At 36.6% G+C, this 24,881-nt stretch overlaps 1 protein-coding gene across 10 annotated transcripts in view; it reads left to right on the top strand.

Annotated features, from left to right (window-relative positions):
- Positions 1–24,881, top strand: part of LOC103814404 (sodium channel protein type 1 subunit alpha) — a 59,939-nt gene that overhangs the window by 9,626 nt on the left and 25,432 nt on the right. For 2 of the 10 annotated variants that reach the window (XM_030240751.2, XM_050977028.1), the window contains exons 3-19: positions 1,731–1,820; positions 2,601–2,729; positions 3,442–3,533; positions 4,453–4,725; positions 8,987–9,050; positions 9,443–9,584; positions 9,735–9,941; positions 10,412–10,717; positions 11,437–11,784; positions 12,993–13,125; positions 13,945–14,183; positions 16,470–16,643; positions 17,251–17,607; positions 18,312–18,794; positions 20,850–20,967; positions 22,396–22,550; positions 23,980–24,153. In XM_030240751.2, coding sequence (XP_030096611.1) covers positions 1,731–1,820; positions 2,601–2,729; positions 3,442–3,533; positions 4,453–4,725; positions 8,987–9,050; positions 9,443–9,584; positions 9,735–9,941; positions 10,412–10,717; positions 11,437–11,784; positions 12,993–13,125; positions 13,945–14,183; positions 16,470–16,643; positions 17,251–17,607; positions 18,312–18,794; positions 20,850–20,967; positions 22,396–22,550; positions 23,980–24,153 — 3,484 coding nt within the window. Of the gene's footprint in view, positions 1–1,730; positions 1,821–2,600; positions 2,730–3,251; positions 3,344–3,441; positions 3,534–4,452; positions 4,726–8,986; positions 9,051–9,442; positions 9,585–9,734; positions 9,942–10,411; positions 10,718–11,436; positions 11,818–12,263; positions 12,268–12,992; positions 13,126–13,944; positions 14,184–16,469; positions 16,644–17,250; positions 17,608–18,311; positions 18,795–20,849; positions 20,968–22,395; positions 22,551–23,979; positions 24,154–24,881 lie in introns of all 10 variants that reach the window. The other 8 variants (XM_050977029.1, XM_030240758.2, XM_050977030.1 and 5 more) reach the window with 7 other exon arrangements.

Below are 24,881 nucleotides of genomic sequence, written 5' to 3'. Positions count from 1 at the left end.
CTTCTCTGACTCTTTCATGAGACAACTGAAACTGCAGCCATGCATCTCCAACTTGGATTCAAAATGGATTCTCTATATTAAAAGGAATTTCCTAATTTAGTTAAAACAGGCTCTGTAGACCAGTCTGTGGATTGTGGTGACAAACAAACACTGTAAGGCATTCTAATAATTTATTCAAAGGCACTAAACGAGTTTTACTCTACAGAGTATGTATAGCAGCATAATCTTCAAAACTAGTTAAGGCACTTCCTGAAATATACCAAAATGTCCACTGCTGAATCAGCCATTGAGGCAAAGGGCACACCTCTGTCTGTGGGAATCAGGCAGCTACTTCCTTCCCCTTGATTTGAGTGTTTATTGAAAAGTTATGCTAAAGTTCTAATTTTCAGCTGCTCTAAGCAAGGATCTTAAGGATTGCAGCAATTTTCTGAGAAGTTTAGATCGTGGTGCTATTTTTCTTTTTTCATTTTGTTTTTCTTGATGGTTTAAAAGTTTACCCCAAACAACCAAATGCTATCTTCTTGATTAAAAAAATTTAAATCCTGGGCTCTCAGATACCAGTTTAGCTGTAAAGAGCTTCCTTTAGTTTGAACTATTTTCTTTGCCAGATATGGTGATGCAAGGACTTTTAAGGAATACATAATTTAGAGAGATGACTAGAGGAAAAAGAAGTTAACCGTTTGGTAGAAATGTGTAGCAGCGCTTATTTTTTGCTGCCATCATGTGGCCATTTTGAGCCAGGCTTTTGTCTAGTTTGGTTACTTCAGTATTTCCAAACGTTTGAATTGAGGTTATTGACACAGAAAAGGAAGAACTGTGCTGTCTGAAGAGGAGGGGATCTGGTGAACACAGAACATTGCATTGAATGTCATGAAGCCCTAGTGGATTGTCCCACCTCCCTAGAACCAGCTGTTAGTCTGGGTTTCATAGTCCCAGAGTGCCTAAATGTTCCTTGCTGGAACATCAAATAAAAATTAATTTCATTCTAATCTTCACTAGTTTTCTGTGATTTTCAAGCAATAGACGCAGCTATTGAAGCATTTTCGAATTACAGCATTAGTAGAAACAGATGCACTGATTTTGCTGGGTTTTGAGAGAGACCAAAAGTAATACTAGAAAACTATTCATGTTAATCTCTGAGCTTTCTATGGATTTCTGTTTCACTGATTGAAGCATTAAGCTGGTGTTAGGGAAACATGGAATGCACTCACTTCAGCAATTAAAAACTTAATTCTATGTTTTATTCTGTGTTTTCAGTAGACTGGCTGTGCTGGGTACTGACTCGGCTCAGTTCTGACTCTGGCTAAATAGAGGAAACTTTTTTCCCTTGCATATGCCAGTTCTTTAGTGCCAAGCCTGTAGAAATAAAAGACTAACACTTATTCAGTCATTCCAAGTACTTAAGGCAAACTGTATATTCCTGAGAGTTATTTTGGTTTTGGCAGTTGCTCAACTCATGTTACCTCCCATGGTGTGAGAGCCATCTCCTTTCAGGACCAGCTGAAAACAAAACATCAGGACACCAGCAAAGCAACATCAGAGTGTCAACAAATCGAGACCAATATTAAAGTCTAATGTACTAAAGTGAAAAACGGAGGTAAAACAAAGTGTATGTCAGTGTTTACCAAAGCCAAAAAGTTTGGTGAAAGTGGCAGCATTTTACTGTACTTAACCCATGACTGATGTGATCTTGTGTGAATAGCTACTGTGTTTTCCTTAACTGTACCTACATTATTCAGCATGCTTATCATGTGCACTATTTTGACCAACTGCGTATTTATGACCATGAGTAACCCTCCAGACTGGACAAAGAATGTAGAGTAAGTTGCACATTATTTCAATATATCTTTGTCTGTTCCTCTAGGAGTTACCATGCCAGTAACTGCAGTGCAAGATGTGCTAGCAGGAGCTATTGTGAGGCACTATGACTATTTCCTGTCTGAACTATGCAGAAATGTTGAATAATTATTTGAATCTCATTCTAGTAGAACAACTGGGTAAAAAAAACCATGAAAATAGTTTAAAGATAGAGATTCCACTAGTTTTCTCCATGGTTTAACACCTACCCACTGTTTTCACCCTTCCTTACACCATTGCATTCCTAGCAGAACCATGGGCACTTCAGTGTTCATGTCAGTTAAGAGCAGCATACAAGCAAAAGTATGACTAAAGTGAGAATGAGAATTCAGTGCACACTTGCATCCTTCCCTCCTTAGAGCCAATACCAGGTGTTTCACATCTTGGTGACTCAGTATCCAGTAACTTACACTCACAGCTTTCTCACTTAACAGTAAAGGACCTAGTAGTGCATACTTTTAAACTCAATGTCACCTATAAACTTATCTCTTATTTATTTGATGGATTTATTTATTTTTATTCATGTACAAGATCAGGACTGCTGTGCTTCAACGGCACAACTAATGCATGTCAATACGCAAGTGTCTCTGATTAATATAATGCATTTTAGAAGAAATTGCTTATTTACTGTATTTCTTATCTGGCTGTGAAATAAAAAACTCTTTCATTTGATCACATTTCTGTCAGAATACCAATGTAAAATATTGCTACTTATTTTCATTAACTTTTCCTATATTTTTCAGGTATACTTTCACTGGCATTTACACATTTGAGTCACTAATAAAAATCATTGCAAGGGGCTTTTGCTTAGAAGATTTTACTTTTCTTCGAGATCCATGGAACTGGCTTGATTTCACTGTCATTACCTTTGCGTAAGTTCTTGTTTTTTGCTTTTTCTTGGAAAGAGAAGGGCAAAAAGGGCATGAAATTAGTATCAATACATACCAATTTTTTTAAATGGAAATTCTTTTATGGACTTACTTTTGTCTAAAACAATTTTCACTTTAAAAAATGCATATTTTGATGTAAACATAAATACTGCAGAAGCCATTAGTACAGCTAGTATTAGAGAGGCTAATTTCATGTCCTGCTTTTTTTTTTTTTCCTGAGCAGAAAAGGAGCTTCCCTTTGACTTCATTCTCCAAACTTACCAATCTAGTCTAGATAAATTTTAGGCTTTCAAAGTAAAATCAGTGCGATTCACTTCAGAGACATTTAATTTAGCTGAAGGCTCTGAAAGTATATTAATGCAAGGCAATCTGCAGTGAAAGGTAAACCTCTGACTGTTGCTGTTTAAGTTTTTGCTAAAAACGCCAAAGAGGTCTTGATGAAAGACCCAAGTAAGTAGCATAAACTTTGCCTAAATTCTGAATAACTGTGATTTAATCCTACAGGTATGTAACAGAATTTGTAAACCTAGGCAATGTTTCAGCTCTTCGAACTTTCAGAGTATTGAGAGCTTTGAAAACTATTTCTGTAATTCCAGGTAAGAAGTAGTTGGTGTAAGGTGTTAGGCCCCTTTTACCTCCCAACTGTTCCTTTTTATCCTGTCATTGTGTTTGTGTGTGAACTCCCCTATTACAGATATGTGACAGAGTTTGTGGACCTGGGCAATGTCTCAGCGTTGAGAACATTCAGAGTTCTCCGAGCTTTGAAAACAATATCAGTCATTCCAGGTGAGAGCGAGGTTAAACACTGAGGCTGACTTTAATTCACCAAAACAGAATTCATATTTTTAAAATATAAGCCTTATTTCTTTCCACAAAAAAAGCAGGAATCAGAAGATATCAGGGTTCACTGAAATCTCTGATTCATTGCTTTTGAAAATGAGCACTTTCCTTCTGAAATCAGCCTTTGAGTTTAACAGATGCTTGCATGAGACATTGCAGTACACAGTGTGTGTGGTTTGCATCGTATGACGTCAAGCTTTCTTCTCCACATTCAATGAGTATTAGTAACCCCAAAGTTTTCTTACCCATGTGTATCCTACCTACATGATGTTATGTGGTATTTTTTGTGAATATCTGTGTCTGAAAAATAAAACTGTTTGAAGTGTTGACTTACTAAGATGATGAAGAAATAAGATAATAAAGAATAGCATGGGTGTTGCATGGGGGATTTATTATCTTAAAAAGCTACAATTTTCCAAACCATTTCCAGTTTTATAGCATTAAATTTGAATCCTATTTATTGTTGAACAGGCTTTTTACTACTGTCTTCTAAATCTAGTATGTTATAAAACTGATAGTAGTAAAGGTTTGGAGCAAGATGTATTGACAAATGAAAAGAAAGAAGATGTTTACGTGAGATCAGTGTACAGCATGAATAAAAAATAATTGCTTGTTTTATCATCGAAACAAGTTGTTTTGAAATATATGCAACTCATTCCATTCACAGTTCCAAGTGGACATAAATTTCAGCTGTTTATTCATTTTCACAAGTGAAAAAGCTCTTCACAAAAATGTTGTTTCACAGACATTACAATCATGTATTTGGGCTTCTGCATGAAATCTGTAACTTTTCTGGGAGACATTGTAATTTTTGTGCTTTGAAAAAGTTTCCAACATCAGAATAAAAACTCCTTTCCATTTGCAGGCCTGAAGACGATTGTAGGAGCCCTGATTCAGTCTGTGAAGAAGCTCTCAGATGTGATGATCCTGACTGTGTTTTGTCTGAGTGTATTTGCACTGATAGGGCTGCAGCTGTTCATGGGCAACCTGAGGAACAAATGCCTGCAGTGGCCTCCAGAAAATTTTACTTTGGAAACAAATATTACTTCCCAGCTGAACAGCACCATAGGTGAAAATGGTACATTGCTTAATTCAACAGTGACTGTGTTTGACTGGAAGGGGTACATTGAAGATGAAAGTAAGTATTGTCTGCAGAATTCTCACTGAAGTGGTTTGTGGCTGACCCAGTTCTTAGAAGGAGGGGGGGAAGGGATGATACATTTTCTTAAGACAGAGCAGGAGCACTATTTTCTCTCTCCTACGTCTGCTCTAAAGGCCTGCATGGAAGAGGGAACAAGGAACATGGTCTTGCTACTTGGAATAGCTTTTTTTGTCAACTCCATCTGCCAAATTCTCATCTCCCCTGAGACAGAAAAGTCTTAAAATTCAATGCACACAGTTCATGTTGTGAGACAGGTTTGCATAGAGACTGTAGATGTAAATTAAGAACTAAACGGGAGAGAGGGATACAAAAGGAAAAGATATTACAGTGACCAGCTGCAAAGAGAAGTCATGGGGTCTCCAGGTGAGTCTTCTCACTTGGGTACCCTTTCCAGTTCAGCAGTAACCACAACACTTTTCCCACAGCATCTCAGTGATTTTCATTACCATCTCCTCAAATTCCCTACAGCTTGCTCCTTCTTACCATGCTATTAGCACTAATTGGAGTGCCCTTTGATCAGAGTGGGTGCTGCATGGCTGCCTGGCTTTTAAGCATGATATTAGGTCACTTAATATAAAGCCACAAGCAAGGAATAGAAAAAAGGAGGAGAAAAAAAGGTGAATCTCACACCAGAAACACTTCCTTCCTGTGAGCACCTGCTGTGGCAATAGCGTGTTTGCAAGTGTCATGTCATGAGAATAAAAGTGATATGAAGAACAACATGAGGATACAGGAAAAATAGTGCCACAGAGGCTCTGGAAAACACTGCTCCAGCAGCTTATGTGCAAGGCTGCAGGGAAACTGAAAGGCAGGATAGAGAAATGCAGTTGGAACAATATAGAGGCTGAGACACCGAAGGCACTCCAGGGCAGCCAGGACTGACTAATTAAGGCTAAAAGTCTGCAGCCAAAAAGCTAAATAATATCCTGTTCACATAAATAAATGATTGACCAGGAAGACAGAATTACCCCTGGATTTAGCATTACTGCAGTTGCTACTGGAATACTATATAAAGTTCAATTTAGATAGAAAGTTGAAAAAAATGGAGGAAGTTCAAAAAAGAGCAGAATGATTAAAGGGTTGGAAAACTTGCTTTATACCAAGATAGACCAGGATCTCAGCCTGCTTAGCATATCAAAGAGAAGGTTTAAGGGGTGATTTGATCACAGTTGAAAAAAAAATCCATGGGGAACAGAATTTTCATCGTAGACATATCTTTGATCTAGCAGAGATATAACAGGTTCAACAGCTGCGAGTCAAAGCCAGAAAAATTTTGAGTAGAAGTGAGACAGCTTCTAACCGTGATCACACAGCTAATCAATGACTATGATGGATTATAATTTGAATTTCTTAAACCAATCTTTCTGTGAAACTCGATTTACTTAAACATGTGAATTCATGGAGATCCCATGCTATGGGGTATGACAGTCTAAGCAGTCTCCTAATGAAGGCCTAGACTTCAAGGCCAAACTTAATTTCCTGACTTTTTAACAAAGATTTTATAAACTGAAGTTCTGATTTCATTTGATTTAAAGAAGACCTGAAGCCCCCTGAAAATAAAGCTCAATTGAATTTGTTCCAGGAAGTACTTTATTGAAAGGCTACATCTGCCTTTGGTATATTTACAGAATTTCATATGTATTACGAAATTTATAATGAAATTACAAGTCTTATTATGAATTTAATAAGGTTGTCCTTGCTTACCAGCAGTTTCAAAGAGAAAAATTATCTTCTCACAGCTTCCTGAGCTTCCTGCTCTCTTTTTGCATGTGGGTGGGCAGACAGGATGCAAAACGTAGCTGCTTCACAGGGCAATAATCTGTTCTTTACCTGCAGCTCAGAGCAGTGCAGTGGCAGTGTCTTTTGTAGGAATTATGGAAGTTATCATGCCATTATTTGGGTATACCATGCAGAAAAAGGCATGTAAGCCCTAATGTTACCACTGAGCTCATTTTTGGAAACACCATTTAGAGGGTCTTTAAGCATTCCTGGCATTAATGAATCAAGCACTTTCTTTTTTCCCCCCCTTTTTCCAAGATAAGAATTCTGATAAACTTAGCTCCAGATAAGCTGAGGTTTCTTTCCATAAGCAATTTTTTTCTGAGAAAAGCATCTCACAATCTATTTTGTAAATAACACTTATTCTCTGTGTTTCTCATATTATACCCTATGCTTACTCAAATAGCTTTAATCTTTCTTGAAGTTAGGTGCTCACCTATCAGGGAGCTTCTCCCATTTCCCAATCAATTAAAGAGCAGTCAAACTTACACCATTGGTGTAATGAGGGATTTTTTTACTTCTTTTTTATATACATGCTTATACTGTTCAGCTTGTGTGTTATAAAAATTTTCCTACTATGATAATATTTTGAGCACTTGCCCAAGTGTATCAGTGCACATAGCCTGTGTGGCTCTGGTTTCTGTGCAGCTGGCAAGTCCAGCAGCCTTGCAGGGCTCATTCTGTCTGAAGCACAGCACCTGAGTGCAGAGCTGCTGCAGCAGTTCAGCTCAGCTGCTGCAGTGCTGATCAGGACTGACTGCTCCATGTAAACCACATCAAGGCACGTTTGAATTCTTCCCAGCAAGCTGCTATGCTCCAGCATGTTTTAATCATAATTAGCTGACATAAGGCAGAATAAAATTTGCTTCCTAAGGGTCAGCTGTGGCCAGCATCCTGTCAGCTTTCTGTTTACAGCTGTGTTTCAGCACAGAGCAGCTCTGCAATGCACACCAGCCCAGAGTGACAGCAGCCACACACAGGGCTGGAGATTGTTCCCTGTGAGATGTGGATACATCATTGGACACTGAAAATGAGTCCTTTGCAGAGTGTCTGAACAAGGTCTACTTACAGCTTAAAGACTCCTTTTTCCAAATAGTGAATTTTCCTCACAGGATGGGGTGATGAGGCTGGCCCAGGTACTGTGTCCCTTCTTGCAGCAAATCAATACTTGCTGAGCCAGCAGCTTGTGACACCTTCACAGTCTCAGAACTCATTAGTGCCTGTAGCAGCCTGGCTTGGGCAGCACAGGCAGAATCCAGCTGAATCTCATCTGCACCCATTTTCAAATGAGATCATTTTAAGGGAATCTAACAGGACAGTTAAATGGAAAAGAAATCCAATGTGGGGTTTAAATCATCTCAGGAAACAAGAAAGGTACCACCTTGATCCTGAAGCTGCTATGATTCAGAAGTGTTGGAGCTAGGGAGGTGCTCAGAGGACCATCACCATTGTCCCTGCCCTGTCCTTACAGACAACCTGAGGCAATACTGTTGGATCCCATCAGAAATGTAACACATGGTCTGACCCTCTATAAAAAACATCCTTGTGCCTGTGACCAAATGGGAGATTGCTATTACAGGAGAAGCTTGTCCTGTGACAATTCTTCCAAAAATCAAGACTGTAGGTATCTGCTTTGAAGGGGAAAAAAAAAACACTTCTCAAGGATACAGTCAAGATGAATCTTAATAAGCACAAAGTTTTTCTCATCTCTTTGTTCTTGTAAGAAGAGATAGGTCAATGTCTTTTTTATTTAAACCATCTAAAATGTCTTTTAACTATGGCATTACTGTACAGACATTGGTATGATTTCTTACAGGGTGATTTGGTGGAACTTAACCAATTTATTTTACTAAGGTGTTCAAAAATTTTGTCATGTGCTCTTAAAATCTTACTTAAGAAGTTTTGACTGCTGCAGTAATTTTGTCTGAGTTAAATTTATGTGTATGCCAGGGCCTTCATACAGTCAGTGGGCTACAACTGCAGTGTGTGCACACCCATGGCCATCAGAGCCCCTGGCAGCTGGGTGGGTTTTTGCAGGGTTTACGTATTTGATAACTGTCACTAGTGCTCGTGAGACACAAACTGAAGCCCCTGGCAATACTGATCAGGAAGTTTTGAAGAAATTATGAGAACATTTTTTTAGGTAGATTGCAATTATTCTAATAAACAACTGTACATAATTTCACAAAGCGTTGCTTAGTTCAGTGATCAGACAGAAGGGAGAATCCACAGAAGGGAGGAGCACTTGACAGAATTTTTAGTAAATTTTGGTGTTTTAACAGTGAGTGCTGTGAGCAATAGTGCCTAATGAAATTCATAAAGTCATTTACTCTAAAACTGTTGTCCTGCTGAGAAAATAGCACTGCTTGCTTAAAATTGGATCAGAAATCACCTTAAAACTTTAGAAATAATGGCTATGTTTTGAATTTTATAATTTTTTAAATTCTTTTTGAAACAGGTCATTTTTATTTTCTGGAAGGGCAAAATGATGCTCTGCTTTGTGGAAATAGCTCTGATGCTGGGTAAGAACAAATTTCATCATTTTATTGCACCATGTAGAAATTAGATCCACATTCCGCAGATGTGCAGTGGGAGTGGGGCTTATTTTGAGTGACCACTTGCTTTCACATAAGAAAGACTTTTATACTGGGCTGAAGATCTGTATTCTTGATTTGTATTCTTGATCTGAGCACAATGGACTGGTCAGGTAAACTGAGTGTTTGCATGGTGAATAGGTAATTTAGTATCAGTATAGCTCCTGCCTGGTTGAAAAGTAAAGGAAGAGCAATACCTGATGATGAAACCTGGCAAAATGTGTTATTTTGCAGTTCTGGCTGCACATACTAGTATACTAATATCCAGGTGAGAATATTAAAATATTACTAAATAGGTAATGTCCAGTTTGTCTTTGTAGGCAGTGCCCAGAAGGATATACTTGTGTGAAAGCTGGCAGAAACCCCAATTATGGCTACACAAGTTTTGACACCTTCAGCTGGGCTTTCTTGTCACTGTTTCGGCTAATGACTCAGGACTTCTGGGAAAATCTTTATCAATTGGTGAGAAATTATTAATGAAAAATAGACCAAATATGTTTGTATCAGTGATGCAAAAGGACCAGAGTCTATTTTCTTATCTGAATTTTAGCAGGATGAAAACCAGAACTGTTAACATATACTTGCTTATAAATGTATTATTATTATTTCCAGACTCTTCGTGCTGCTGGGAAGACATACATGATATTTTTTGTTCTGGTGATTTTTCTGGGCTCTTTCTATCTGATAAACCTGATCCTGGCTGTGGTTGCCATGGCCTACGAGGAACAGAACCAAGCAACCCTTGAAGAAGCAGAGCAGAAAGAGGCAGAATTTCAACAGATGCTGGAACAGCTGAAGAAGCAGCAAGAAGCAGCACAGGTATAGTTTATGGTGTAGTAATGCAGGACTGTAAGAAAGTGAGTTTATTGAGATATTCAACTTCAGCTTTCCAAAATTGGAAATATAAAGCACGCTGTTTATCTTTCAATGACTGAACTAGCTCAGAGGTTTTCTATTCTGCACTAAAGAAGGGTATTGTGAATGATTCAGCCATCAAGAAGGAATATTCAAAACTAGGTATTGGGTATTCACTATGTTTTTCTAGTCTAGGGCCATTAGCTCAGTATGGTAGATTTCTGCATTTAAAATTTACTCATGAAGGATGAGAGAAGTCTATGACCAACACATATCTTGAGTCAACTGATTAATAATAATAGAAGAAAAATTTAGGGAGAGGATACCCTATAGAAAGGGAACTGGGACTTTTGGTGTAGAAATTATGTATAAGTAAATTAAAGAAAGGAAAATGTTAGGTTATGGTTTGCTCAATTCCTTCTGCACCATGGCAGGCAGCAGCGGTGGCAGCAGCAGCAGTAACAGCATCTGCAGAGTCCAGGGAGCCCAGTGCTGGAGGAGAAGCAGGAGGGCTCTCAGAAAGCTCCTCAGACGCATCAAAATTGAGCTCAAAGAGTGCAAAAGAGAGGAGAAATAGAAGGAAAAAAAGGAAACAGAAAGAACAGTCTGGAGGAGAGGAAAAAGATGAAGATGAATTTCACAAGTCTGAATCAGAAGACAGCATCAGAAGGAAAGGTTTTCGATTGTCTATTGAAGGCAATAGACTGACATATGAAAAGAAGTATTCTTCTCCACATCAGGTACTGCCTATCGCTTTTCCTGTAGTAAAAACATATTTAAAGCATCATAGGCTGTTGCAAAACTACTTTAGTCTTTCTAAAGTGCAGTAATCTGATTCTACTGCATAAACAAAGGAAATACTGATACTTTATATTAGTGTTGCTAGGGTTTGAGAGGAAGTGCTCTAGCTGCTAGATTGCCTACCAGCTAGAAAAAACTCAGAATTAAATGTAACCTCATATCTCTGTTCTTTTAATGGGATTATTTAAAAATCATATTAAAATATTCTCTGATTGATTGTGAAGGGTTCCTTTTAGATTATATATTACCTGTTAAAATGCTACAGTATTTTTCTGTTATGATAGCCTCACATTTTTCTTTTGTTTCAATGATGTTTGAGCCAATGTTTGTTCATATGGGTGAGATTGTTCATACATGAAAGTGCATGTATGGGCTTCCTTTTTTTCTCAGTGGGAATTGTGCAACTAATCTATTTAGCAACTTCAACTGAAAAAGGAATGTTCAGCACTGGTTTTGTCTTAAGAATCCCTGAACAGTGACACTTCTATCTGCAAAATATGTATTTCTAATGAAATACATGCAAAAATTTCAGGGCAGCATGAAATTAACATGGGTAACATGGGTACTCTTATTTAAGAAAAAAAGAAAACCAATGCTAATCTAAAAGCACTAAGTTTGAGGATTTCAGCTAATAATCATGTATTTCTTTTACCTGCAGTCTTTGCTGAGCATTCGTGGCTCGCTGTTTTCCCCAAGGCGCAACAGCAGAACAAGTCTTTTCAGCTTCAGAGGTCGAGCAAAGGATGTAGGGTCAGAAAATGACTTTGCTGATGATGAGCACAGCACCTTTGAAGACAACGACAGCAGAAGGGATTCTCTCTTTGTGCCGCGCAGGCACGGAGAACGGCGCAACAGCAACATCAGCCAGGCCAGTAGGTCATCCAGGATGCTGGCAGTGTTTCCAGTGAATGGGAAGATGCACAGCACCGTGGATTGCAATGGGGTGGTTTCCCTGGTTGGTGGACCATCTGTTCCTACATCGCCTGTTGGACAGCTTCTGCCAGAGGTGATAATAGATAAACCAGCTACTGATGACAATGTAAGAAAGTTTTAAATAGCTCAGGCATGGTGGCCTCTTACTGCACCAGCCAGTGTTTTCTACAGAATGGAACCCTTGGCAATGCTTCCTGGTTGGTCAAGCTATGAATGCTCCTGCATCTTGTAAACTCTTTAGTAAATAAAAGAGCTAAGATAGGTTTGCAAGCTAAGCATTTACTTACAAAGATTCACATAACTAACAAATGCAAGTCACAGTTTCCAAGTAATACATTAATAACTTACACATTCATAAAAATGCTATGCTTCACTGTATTGCAGTGCCATTCTTTCCTTTAGCTGATCTAAAGGTCCATCTAGTTATCGTAGTTGATATACAATGGAAAATATTATGCAAAGATGTTATATAACTGCAATCAATATGATGCTGTACTACCACTATCAAAATTAGCATTATTAGTTAATTTTGATATCACTCTTCCTTATCAGCCTGGTTTAAAATGTAAGGAAGTTTTCAATTCCTTATTACCATTTATTTCTCATTCCTATATATTTTCCATCCATTTCTGGTGGAGTATTGTAGTACAGACAACAAATAGTTCACTGGAAGATCAAAGTTCAATACATACTTCTAAAATTGCAAATGGTTGTGTGAACATATTGGCAGCACATATTGCTGCCATTCTCTTACCATACAAAAGTAAGAGAAAATGTCTCCAAAAAATTTCTTGCTTAGTTCAAATTTGTCTACTCAGACTGCCAAAAAATACTAGCATGAGGAAGCATGAGGAAGTCAGACTTTTCTTACTTGCTGCAGTTTGATTAGGAGAAAAGACTATTATGTTGCAAACCCCAGAATATCCTATCAACAGGAGCAAGGGAAAAAAAATTACAGTTTGCAAAATTTTGTGCAATATTTTGAACTCAACCTTTTTCCATTTGTTTAAATTTGTTTAAATGTTTTAAGGCTTTTCATATCTTAAAGAAAAAATGCAAAAATTGAGTAAATAAACTCTCTGTCAATCTTGAACTGCAGGTACCTGTGACCTAACGGAATTCTAAAACTGTTTGAAAGGTACTAAAAAGTAATAAAAGTCTGACATGATAAAATATGAAGTGCACGGAGCACGTGTCCAAGCTAAGACACCACTAACAGGCTTATGTAGTACTTGCTTTTACCTGGTTGTTCCTTCAACATGGTCTCATCTCTCTGTATAGGGCACCACGACAGAACCAGAAATGAGGAAGAGGATATCAGGTTCTTTTCATGTTTCTATGGACTACCTGGAAGATCCAGCTTTAAGGGAAAGAGCCATGAGTATTGCTAGCATCCTCACAAACACTGTGGAAGGTGTGTGCTATGCATAGCTTAATATTTAATCCTGTTTTTCCCATAGATTTCTAAAAGTTTGAGCTGAAACTTGAGAAAAGATTTAAAATAGCTTAAGTACAGATAACATCTAAAAAAACTGTCATTTATTTATCAGTAAACTTGAAGCTCTTTATTTATTAAGGTTATTACATAACTAAGCATTAAAGTTATTACATAAGGAAGCATTTCTATCTTATTGTTTTGTCACCATCTAATTCATGTTCATGGTCATAATTGAGTGGGTAGTTATGCATAGCAATTAAAATTTTTCATTGGACACAGGAAAAACACTGAACATTTTTCAAACATATGCAACTATTGTTAAAAATATAAGCATTTCTGCAGGTATATTTATTCAGTCATTTTGTAGCGCTATTCTAGGTGATCAAAATGTTTTTTTTCTTGAATTCAGAATGACCATTTTCACTTAAATGCTACAAATTTCAGAATAAAAATATTTATATACTTGAACAGTAGGTGGGAGAAACAAGCTGAAGTGTAATCAAGGAAAAATTAAATACATACTACAAACCAATGCATAAATTGATGCTGATTGGCATAATGATTGTAATACAAAGAAGTTATGCTTTATGCTACAGATATGCTTTGAACATAGCAAATATATTCAACAGCAATTTTTAAAGGCTTTCCTTAAAAGCCCTGTGTGTGGAAAGGGGGCTTAAAGGAGGTTGATCAGTACCACTAGAGACTGAAAACTTGACTGATACAATTCATATTGGAATGAGGAGTGTTAGAGAAATCACATAGTTAAAAATATAAACTTTCTCTTCCCCACAGAACTTGAAGAATCGAGACAGAAATGCCCACCGTGCTGGTATAAATTTGCAAATATTTTCTTGATCTGGGACTGCAGTCCACATTGGTTAAAAGTCAAACATATTGTCAACTTAGTGGTAATGGACCCATTTGTTGACCTGGCTATTACAATTTGCATTGTTTTAAATACACTCTTTATGGCTATGGAACATTATCCAATGACCGAAGAATTCAATAATGTACTTTCAGTTGGAAATCTGGTAAGTTTGCTGGGGTTTTACATTCATGATCTGAAAGGAAATATGCCTTTAAGTGAAAGAAAAGGTTTTAACAGCTTTTGGATATTTATTGGCATTCTGGTATAAGTATCAGAACATTTTTGGAATTTGACTGTCAACCCTGACTCATGTAGTTTAGGATTCTGCAAAATCAATATACTGTTGTATTCTGCAAATTCAAATTAAAAATTTAAAAATTGGCTACAATGCTACATTAAGTAAAGTCCATCTTAAGTAGAGTTTGATTTGTGTAATTACCAAACCAGGAAATGCATTGTTTCCATGAAACAGACACTATGCAAATAAATGCAGTGTTAATTTCTCAATAAATGCAAGACAAATCTTTAAATTATGAATGTGTTTTTAATTGCTGTTTCCTGAGCAGAAACTTATAATAGCTAAAAGATCCCTTTAAAAGCATTTCTAGAATTTTCTTGTGCAAAAGTCTTTTTATATGGATAAGTGGATTGTTTTCTTTCTATGTTTTATGTAAAAAAATATCCCACAGTACTTTTTCCTCTCCTATTTTTTATTGTTTTTATCTTCTGATAATTAGTAAGATGTATTTTCCTCAGGTTGTCAGCTGTATTTTCTCCCTTTCTCTCTGCTCCAAAAAGATAAATTATTCAAGATTTCATGAGTTAACTTTTTGCAGCTCTCTTGCTTTTGAACTGACAGGTTTGATCACATAGAAGTATCTGCAGCTACAGTCCTACTTTATCTCCTTCTTTAAGAATTGATTTCTTATAATGTGATTTTTAATAATCCTTATTTTGTAATGAGGAACAAATAGATCATGCAAATAGCCATAGAATTAAAGGGGGAGAATGAATACAAAATTGTACAGTTGATTTTCATATACTTAATATAAGGGAAATGCTGAACCTCTGTTTCCTAATAAAATGCAAAATCTTGTATTGTAGCATTTTATAGGTTTGTTTTCCAACCAAGAAAATTCCATATAAATCTTGGTGTACCTCTGATTACAAAGGGAGTGTGAGAGAACCTGTCTATATGCACCACATTCTTCCAGTGTTAGGTTCCCTGACATAGACCCCTTCTGCAATAGAGAGGATCTCAGAGGTTGCCTGCTCCAGTAGCTCCACTTTAAAGCTTCTTGTGCTGTTCTGATTGTTGGGAACCTGTCAGCATTTCAAACTGTATCATTCCTGTGTCTTTCTCAGGGGTTCCAATCCTGCATCTTAAAAATTGGTAACCTTTCCCTCTCTGGTGTTTGTATCTGGAGTGTATTTAAAGACTGTAACAATCTGTCTTGAGTATTGGTGTTCCTAGGCAGAGCAAGTCAGACTTCTTTCCTGTCTCCTGATTATCCCACTTAGATTATTCTCTTTAGCTGTCCTATTTTCTTTTCAGCTTGCTGAAAAATGGGTTATTACAAACAGAAAAAAAAAAAACCCCAAACCAGAAAACCTGTCAGAGCAGGGCTCAAGCAGTTTTTAACAGTGACTTTAGTACATTCCTATCCTAGAAGAAATTCTCCCAAGACTTCTCTCAAAGCTACTCAGGGTTATTACTTTGGTGGGTCTTAAATAAAATTCCTACTTTATTCTACATAGAAACTCATGATGAGAAACCACTACCAGCAGCACTTTGTTTAAAATGTATTCTTAAATACTCTTTTATTCCTGGCATTGAAGTGTCTGAGCCAACCAAATTTGCTGCTACTTCTGGGCACACCCAGGTAGAAGTTACTCAGCTTCAGTAGATTGTTGTACCTCAGCACATCATAATGTGTCTCAGTTGCTGTATCAGCTGAAGTACATTATAATATACCATTTATTCATCTGGTGTAAATAATCACAGCTCTGTTGAACTGAATTATAGGCAGGTCATGGCAGGCAAGAAGCTGCCCCCCTTTAGTCTTAGATTTGGCCTAATTTGTAATTTGTATACCAAGAAAGAGCCATACCATATAATTTCTTGGAAGGCATTCTGGTTTATGTTCTGAAAATCAAATCTGGGACATTGTTTGTACTGCACATGAGAAAGTCCATATCCTTAGAATGTTGAAATTGGATTTCAAATGTTATAAAATAGAAGTTTATGTAATTTGCTTAGTATAAAATTTAATTCATAGAAAAGTTATCTGATTTTCTGACACTTTTTAAGGGAAGGTGGGCATAATAAATCACTACAGTAAATATAACTATTTTTAAGTATTGCTTTTGGATAATACATAGCTTGAATTAAACTAGATCTGGAGTATTCTGTTTCACCTTGAAATAACAAACTGCCCTTTGAACTCAGGTCTTCACTGGAATCTTCACAGCAGAAATGTTTCTCAAGATAATTGCAATGGACCCTTACTATTATTTCCAGGAAGGCTGGAATATTTTTGATGGCTTTATTGTAACCCTTAGCTTGGTTGAACTTGGTCTTGCAGATGTGGAAGGACTATCTGTTCTTCGATCATTCAGACTGGTAAATATACTTCAATTGTACAGATTTTTCAATGTGGCTTCTTTGAAATAATTTTATTTTTGTCTAAAAATTTTGTTTGATGTTTGCCATGATACTGATCCTGAGCACAGGCTCATTAGCACAAATCCTTACTGATTGTGGTATCTTACAGTCTTCAGTGGAAATTGATAGAGATCCAAACAGAGAGCAGTGGGTGCCCTGGGGCTATTTCCAATGTATCCATTGTATATACACATTTAAACATCCCACTATGCAGACATTAATTGACTCACTACAGGTGTTATACTCTGATTGGCATCACAGGAACAGATCTCTACAAACACTAGTTGAAAAGTTGTCTAGATCATTTTAACAGGTGAACCCTAGATTTTAAGTTCAAATCAGTAGCTTCTTTGGCCTTCAGTAAAAGCTATGCTTTGAGAATATCAAATTACAATTTTAAAAATTTTTCTTGAGGGAAACTTCCATCTTCATGCTTTTAGACAAGATTATACCCTCTGAACAGTCCAACTACAGGCATATTTTGCAGCAATATCCTTCCAAAAATAACTTTAAAATATCCTTCTATCTTTCTGGTTCTCCTAACAATATTTTTCTTTCTTTCCAGTTACGAGTTTTCAAATTGGCAAAATCCTGGCCAACTCTAAATATGTTGATAAAAATCATTGGTAATTCCGTGGGAGCTCTGGGGAATCTGACCCTGGTGCTGGCCATCATTGTGTTCATTTTTGCTGTGGTTGGGATGCAGCTCTTTGGGAAAAACTACAAGGAATGTGTCTGCAAAATTGCAAGTGACTGTGTGCTCCCTCGCTGGCACATGCAAGATTTCTTCCACTCTTTCCTGATTGTATTCCGAGTGCTGTGTGGAGAATGGATAGAAACCATGTGGGACTGCATGGAGGTTGCTGGCCAAGCCATGTGCCTTACAGTCTTCATGATGGTCATGGTGATTGGAAACCTAGTGGTATGTAATCAGGGTTAACAAAAAATTATTTGGCAAGAGAGTGATCTCAGTCCTGAAGTGAACTAAGTGCTCTGGCTCTGCTTCAACAAAGCACTTTAGCAGGTGGTTTCAAGAAATGCTTAAAGTTAAGCTTAAGAGCTGTTTTGGATAAAGAACAAAATATTCTGCCATGTCAAAATCCTAAGAATGTCACAGTGGGCACTTAAGAATGTGACTAATTTCTCTCTTGGCCCTTTGAAAATATTTTGTGCTACAAATAATTTTAGTTTATGGGCTCTTTATAAACAATTTGCTGTGGATTTTTTAAATTATTTATACCATATGATTAGTCACCTGAATAATCTAATTTCTTTTGTGTGATGGGCTAAATTAAACTTTTTAATGATGCTGAAGAGCAAATCTGATAGCTCCATTTTTAGATTATAAGCTTTGACACCAAAATATTTACATACTGTGGGGAATTCAAGACACATTTACAGATATTAGTCAGTTGTACAAATATTTTGAATAGTAAGCAGGACCTAAGCTAAGAGAAATAAGCTTCGTTTTTATGGAGAAGAGAAAATTTTTTGAGGGTACTTTTTTGGTTATGGTGAATTATTGGGATTTTAGTCTTTGATGTCAATTATAGGACATTTTTTTAATAAAATAAATGTTATTTTTTAAAATAAAGTCTTGAACATATTTTTAAAATCTTTCTGCAGGTACTGAACTTATTTCTGGCCTTGCTCTTGAGCTCATTTAGTGCAGACAACCTTGCTGTGACAGATGATGATAATGAAATGAACAATCTCCAGATTGCAGTGGCAAGAATGCAGAAAGGCATAGATTATGTGAAGAGAAAAGCACGTGAATTCATCCAAAAAGCCTTTGTTAAAAAACAGAAAGCTTTAGATGAAATCAAGCCACTTGAAGATTTAAACAACAAAAATAGCTGTATTTCCAACCATACAACCGTGGAACTAAGCAAGGACCATGACTACATTAAAGATGCAAATGGAACCACCAGTGGTATAGGCACAGGCAGCAGTGTGGAAAAATACATTATTGATGAGAGTGATTACATGTCATTCATAAACAACCCAAGCCTCACTGTGACAGTGCCCATTGCTGTGGGTGAATCTGACTTTGAAAATCTAAACACAGAAGAATTTAGTAGTGAATCAGACCTGGAAGAAAGCAAAGAGGTATTTAGATATTTTTTGCATTCTCTTTGATCTTTTGAGGGTCTTTGTTATGTGGGATTTTGTTTGATTAGTTTTGGGGTTTTTTACTTCTCATAAGCCAGTGTATTCAATTCTTAATCATTTATTTTGACATTTCTTTGTAGATAGGCATACATGAGTGTATAAAGGAGGACTTAATTCTTGATGAACAGAAGTGTGAGAAAAAGTTAAAAAATTATAGCCTTCTGGAGGGGATAAGAGGCCATGTAGTGGGAGACTCATCTAATCCATAAAAACTATGCATGATCCACATGGTAGTTATAACTACTTGTAGGGGACAGTGCTTTAGCTGCAGTGTTATTCCACCAGAAATTTTTGTTTGCCTTCTGTGAAAGGGTCCCATGAGGAGTGTGATACATTTCCTCCCTTGAAAAAGCATATATAAACCAGAAAACATATAAATAGTTTATATAACTCCTTTAAACATATGAATTCTTTTAGATTTTAAAATTTTCAGCTCTTCTACCCCTAGATTCCCATAAAAAGAAGTTTTACCCATAGACTCACCCATACACTTCCAATTCACTTGGTTTTTAAAATTGAAAAGTACCAACAGATGAAAGTATCTACTGTTGCTAAAAGAATGCTAAAGCAGGCTATTGATATAAGGCCTTTTTGAGAACTGTAATTTAAAAAAGCATATTAAGGCTATAACTGTTCCATTATGCAACTTTTTGTATGTGGCTATTTTAGCAAAATAATTTAAATTGATTCAATGACAGAATTTGCAACACAACTGCACCCTTAATGGCTTTGTTGACATTTTAGTCAAATCAGAAAATTGCCCTTCCAGACACTTACCAACATTAATTTTCTCACTTGAGAAACCTCAGCCTTAACCAGATAGTTCCCATTTTGGTTGCAATGAAGTTTCTTTACAGGATAGCTCTGTCCATCTGTCCCACTGTTGTATTGCTACCAGTGCTTCAGAGACCAAATTTTAGGGTAGCTGAATTCTTTATCACTATCCTTTCAGTGTGTGTAAATGGCCTCAAGTTGCTCTAGGGGAGGTTTAAAATGGATATTAGGGAAAATTTCTCCCCTGACAGGATTGTCAAGCACTGGAATAGGCTGCCCAAGGAAGTGTATGAATTGTCATACCTGAATGTATGTAAAAGATGCGGCACCCAGGGACATGGTTTAATAGAAGTCTTGGCAGTGCTGAGTTTATAGCTAGACTCAGTGATCTATATTGTAGTTGTTTCATTATTTTGTTTAGCCATACATATTTAAATATATTTCCTTCACAATTTTGCCCAAGTTTTAGCCATAATGCCAAAGACATAGATTGCAACCAGGTTCCAGCTACATATTATGTGTTACAACAGGTTTTGGATTTTTAGGATTAGAATTAGCTTAAGTGCATTCTTTTTTTTTTTTTTTTTAACTTGGTTTCCAACTTACGCCTCACTCTCGTTATGCTCATCATGTTGTTGAAAATTTGTTCATAAAATACGATCTGATTTTTTTATGGGCTTAAACTACCTCAGCCTTATTGTCTGCAGATTCTGCTTCACTCTGAGCTAGGCTTTCAGCAATTTTAATCTGGATTTACTAATCCCTGAAGTTTGGTCTTCTCTGCTTTCTTTCCTCTTTCCTCTGAGCTCCCACCTCATTTTTGTAGTTATTTTTAGCCTCTTGCCTGATTTTCAGTAGACACTACAAATTCCTGCATATTTTTTTAAGCTTCATTATTTCTATGTAGGTCAAGAGATCATTATGACTTGGCTTGTTGTGGTCATAAATCTTCTCAGACTTAGCATTACCCACATTTTTAAGTATAAAGCACAATTTTATTTGAAGTTTGATCTGTTACTGTTACACCTTCTATTTAATAGATTGATACACTACAGGAGAAAAACAGACTCTATAAATTTCTCAGATGTTTATCAACAACTTACTCATGTTGCATTCTAGAACATTCAAAAACATTGTCTAATTTACTTATTCCAGAATCAAATAATATTTGCCTTTAAATTATTTACTGTTCATTTGTGTTGCTTCTTTCCTTTACAGAAGTTAAATTCATCTAGTTCATCTGAAGGCAGCACAGTGGACATTGGGCTTCCTGCAGAAGAACAACCAGAAGCTGAACCTGAAGAAGCCCAGGAGCCAGAGGCCTGCTTCACAGAAGGTATTTGGGAGAAAAACACTAGTAATAATTATTAATAGAATTACAGAACTATTTTCTTTGTAAGTTAGCATGAAGATTTATGAATTGTATTACCCTTTTGTTAGTGTTTAAGCTCTGATTATTAGCAGTGGTACTTTTAGTCCATAATATATTATATGGAAACTGATACCACAATTATACTATGTATTGGATAAACAGTTAAGAAAACATTTTATTGGAAATGTATCTCAATTTCTAAAATAAATAGAAATAAAAATATGGTATTGAAAGTTTTGTTTTAGTATGTTACTGTACTTTCAGAGTTTAGTTACAGATAATAAAGATACTGTTTAAAAAATATTCTTCACAGACATCTAAGTGCTTTATAAAGCATACATTACTACAATAGCTGTTTAAGGATAAATAAAAACTGCACCTAGATGGTTTTGTGAAAAATACTAAATGAATCTTCTACAAATTGGAAAGAGGAGAAGGAAGAGCCTTGTGTGCCACCTGGGGAAAGAACAGTCTAACCTGGTGGACTCCTTCATCTTTCATTCTTCCTTCTATTGGCCCACAATTCAATAAAAGCCCAATCTGATCACAGATGTTTTTCCAATGGCGTTTTATGGATGTGTGCATGTGAAGGAGGTGGAGAAATAAATACTTTTTAAAACAGCAATATAAAGATACAAATGCCATTTTTGGTATCTGTGAACAAAAGTTAGATATAGGCATTGGAGAATAAATGCTATTGTCAGGTTAGATTACTTCTGGACATGATAACAGATCATTCTTAAGAAATTTACATTGAACTTGTAAGAGGTAGTACTGTAACAGTCTGGGAATTTTCATGGAAAATACCATTATTTATTACTAGTATTTTTCTACACAGAAGTCAGCAGCTAACTCATAAAAGTGCAAAATAAATTAGGGGCAGAAGGCAGAGAAATTAGCTGGTATTGAAAAGCTCCAAACTCAGACAAGAGGCTTAGATTTTTTTTTTTCATGCAAGGAATACAACATGGTCTGAATTGAGTATCCTGAAGAAAAGAAGGTACAGTTTAATATCATTTGACCATATCTTACTACATCAACCTACCTGACATTTGGAGGTGTTTGTGTATTTTAACTCCTATTTTGTATTCTGTAATTTGGCTTTGTGTTGGTTGGACTTCTATCTTTTTGTGTGCAGTGTATTGGCTACTTCTTGATAAATGAGAAATGCATTCTTCTCACTTGTTTATTTAACTGAAAATTCCAATTGTCTCAATGTTATTTTCTTCTTTGAGGAAAAACAAGGTTCTCTAGGTAAAAATCTATTGGTTATTTACTAAATAGCGCAGTAAAGATAGCATTGTATCATTAACAAAATGCATAACCAAAATTAATGCAATTTAACAAGATCTCTCCTTTTTCTCTCCTCTCATTACATACAATGTTTTAAAGGCTGTGTAAGAAGGTTCAAGTGCTGTCAAGTAAGTATAGAAGAAGGGAGAGGAAAGCAGTGGTGGAACCTTAGAAAAACCTGCTTCAGGATTGTTGAACACAACTGGTTTGAGACTTTCATTGTCTTTATGATTCTCCTCAGTAGTGGAGCTCTGGTAAGTACAACATGAACAGAATATTTCCATGTTTTCAGAAAACTCCTTAAAATTGTCTCTTCTAACACTGCTCTAACTTAACACTATTTTATGTCTTCAGATGATAGGACTAAATTTTATTCAGGCCTTGGGAAAAACAGCAAAAACAGTCTCTTCTCAACAACATGTAGAAAACAGAACAGACATCAGTGATTAGAGAGAGCCTGCCTCCATTGCTGGAAGTGGCAGTGGTGTGCCTCAGGCAGAGAAAAACCACATGTGAAGAAGAGAACATGCTAAACTTTCTTATTTGAGTGTACTCCCTCCTTTCTCTGCTGTTTACTGCTGTAGCTCAGGGAAAAGGACTGTCACTGTTGGAGTGTTTGGAACTATAATGGCAGAAACGGTTCAAAACACCTTGCAAGGTCCAGGGCTGGCTTATGTAGCTCTGTAAATGCTGTGTGCTAGAACAGCAAACTAAGAGTGAATGGGGTTTTTTTGATTCCTTTCTAAGAATAAGAATTTATTATTTAGACTTACAATTCAGCTTCTACTGGCTCATACTTTTGTTGACTGAAGGGGGACATCTGCAAAAGCATGAATTTGCTCTAACAACCATGCAAGGGTAGAATAAAGGGAAGCCAACCATAATAAAAATCTATAACAATAAATTAAATAAACCCTAACAATAATATGTTTTTTCAGACATACAAATAATGATTAAAAAGAAAGAAATTATAGATGCATTTTTAAATTAAAGTGAGCCTATATGAATACAGTGAGGTGATGTTTCTTAGGCAAATTATTTATTATAAAAGAATGCAGAGTATATCTAGCATTGACCCTGACAGATTTAATTACCTTTTGGCAGGTTACTTAACTTCCTACAAAATAAAGAAAATCGTGTTTCAAAATTGTATTGTAAGCTCATTAGACCACTGCCAACACTTAAGATTTATAACTTAAAATTTTTAGGAAGCCAGGGGACTTAAAACAAAATGTAGCTTGTATTGTCATTGTCCTCAAAATTTTACAGCTATGGCCCTGGATTTTGTAGTTGGGTCTACCTACATACAAGCCAAATGATCTCAGTAGAATTTAGTTCAGGCACAACACTTGGCAGAATCAATTCTATTTGTCAATATGCAATATGATCTGAGAAGAATAATTCACTATCAGCAATAAATAAATAAATAAGTTTTAAAAATATCTGACCAGTCTAGTGGTTGCTGTGTATTATCTGCTTCTTCCTGCTGTGAGCTGGAAAATACATTTCCATAGGGAAAAACTAGATATATTCTGAGTTACCAGAAAAAGAAGCATTAGATAGAAATGACATAGCATTGCCATTTCTTGAATATTATTGCCTTTTTTGTTGCCTTTTTTGGTTTGTTGTGTTACAACCTGATGCATGTGCAGTAACAAAATCTTTGAACGTTTATACTCACAGGCTTTTGAAGACATATATATTGAACAACGTAAAACTATCAAGACCATGCTGGAATATGCTGACAAGGTCTTCACTTACATCTTCATCCTGGAAATGCTGCTGAAGTGGGTGGCCTATGGCTACCAAACATATTTTACTAATGCCTGGTGCTGGCTGGACTTCCTGATCGTCGATGTACGTAGTGCATTTCTTAAGTGACACTTTTCTATTTATCTGGTAATTTTTAAACTTACTTTCTCTGCAGCCATAAAATCTAGTAATGCCAACTAGTTTACTTTTCAATTTGAAAAGTAAGGTAGCTGGACAAATTCCATGTTTCTCTGTCTTTCACTTCATGCTTGCGGCACTGCCTTGCTATGTTGAGAGACTGGAAGCTCTCCAGCAGAACAGAAGGACCTTGCATGGAGCCCCCAGGCAGTTGGGGGTTTATCCCAGCACTGCTGCTAAAGGAGGTCATCCTGCCTGGTGTTCTGGCCTGGGCTGCTCGCTCCCACCTTCAGACCCATCATTCCTCCTGCTGTGGTCTAGGTTGAATCCAGCACTCAGATGTGTGTCTGATCCACCAGACATCAGACAACCATCTGAATCAAAACTCCCCTGGCAAGGAAATGAACATCATGTCCACAAATTTGGCATGTGGATAAATTAGGGCTCCTTAAGGAAAGCAAGATATATCTCTAGCACTGGCAGTGGGGATGAATTAGCATTGAAGTCCAATAAGTACTACTGAGCTTGCAGTCTTCACGGGTGTGTTTGAAATCTTTGCTGCAAGGGTTATCTCACAGTTCTAGCTCTATGGTACTGTGCTGTGAGATGGGAGAGAACATTTATTGATCCATTGATAGAATTATGGAGCATTTAAGAATATCCTAAGTATACCCCCTGGGGAAAAAAACCTCCAG

Source organism: Serinus canaria, chromosome 7, assembly GCF_022539315.1.
Source record: "Serinus canaria isolate serCan28SL12 chromosome 7, serCan2020, whole genome shotgun sequence".
Classification (NCBI taxonomy): Eukaryota; Metazoa; Chordata; class Aves; order Passeriformes; family Fringillidae; genus Serinus; species Serinus canaria.
This window is presented reverse-complemented; position numbering and strand designations above follow the sequence as displayed.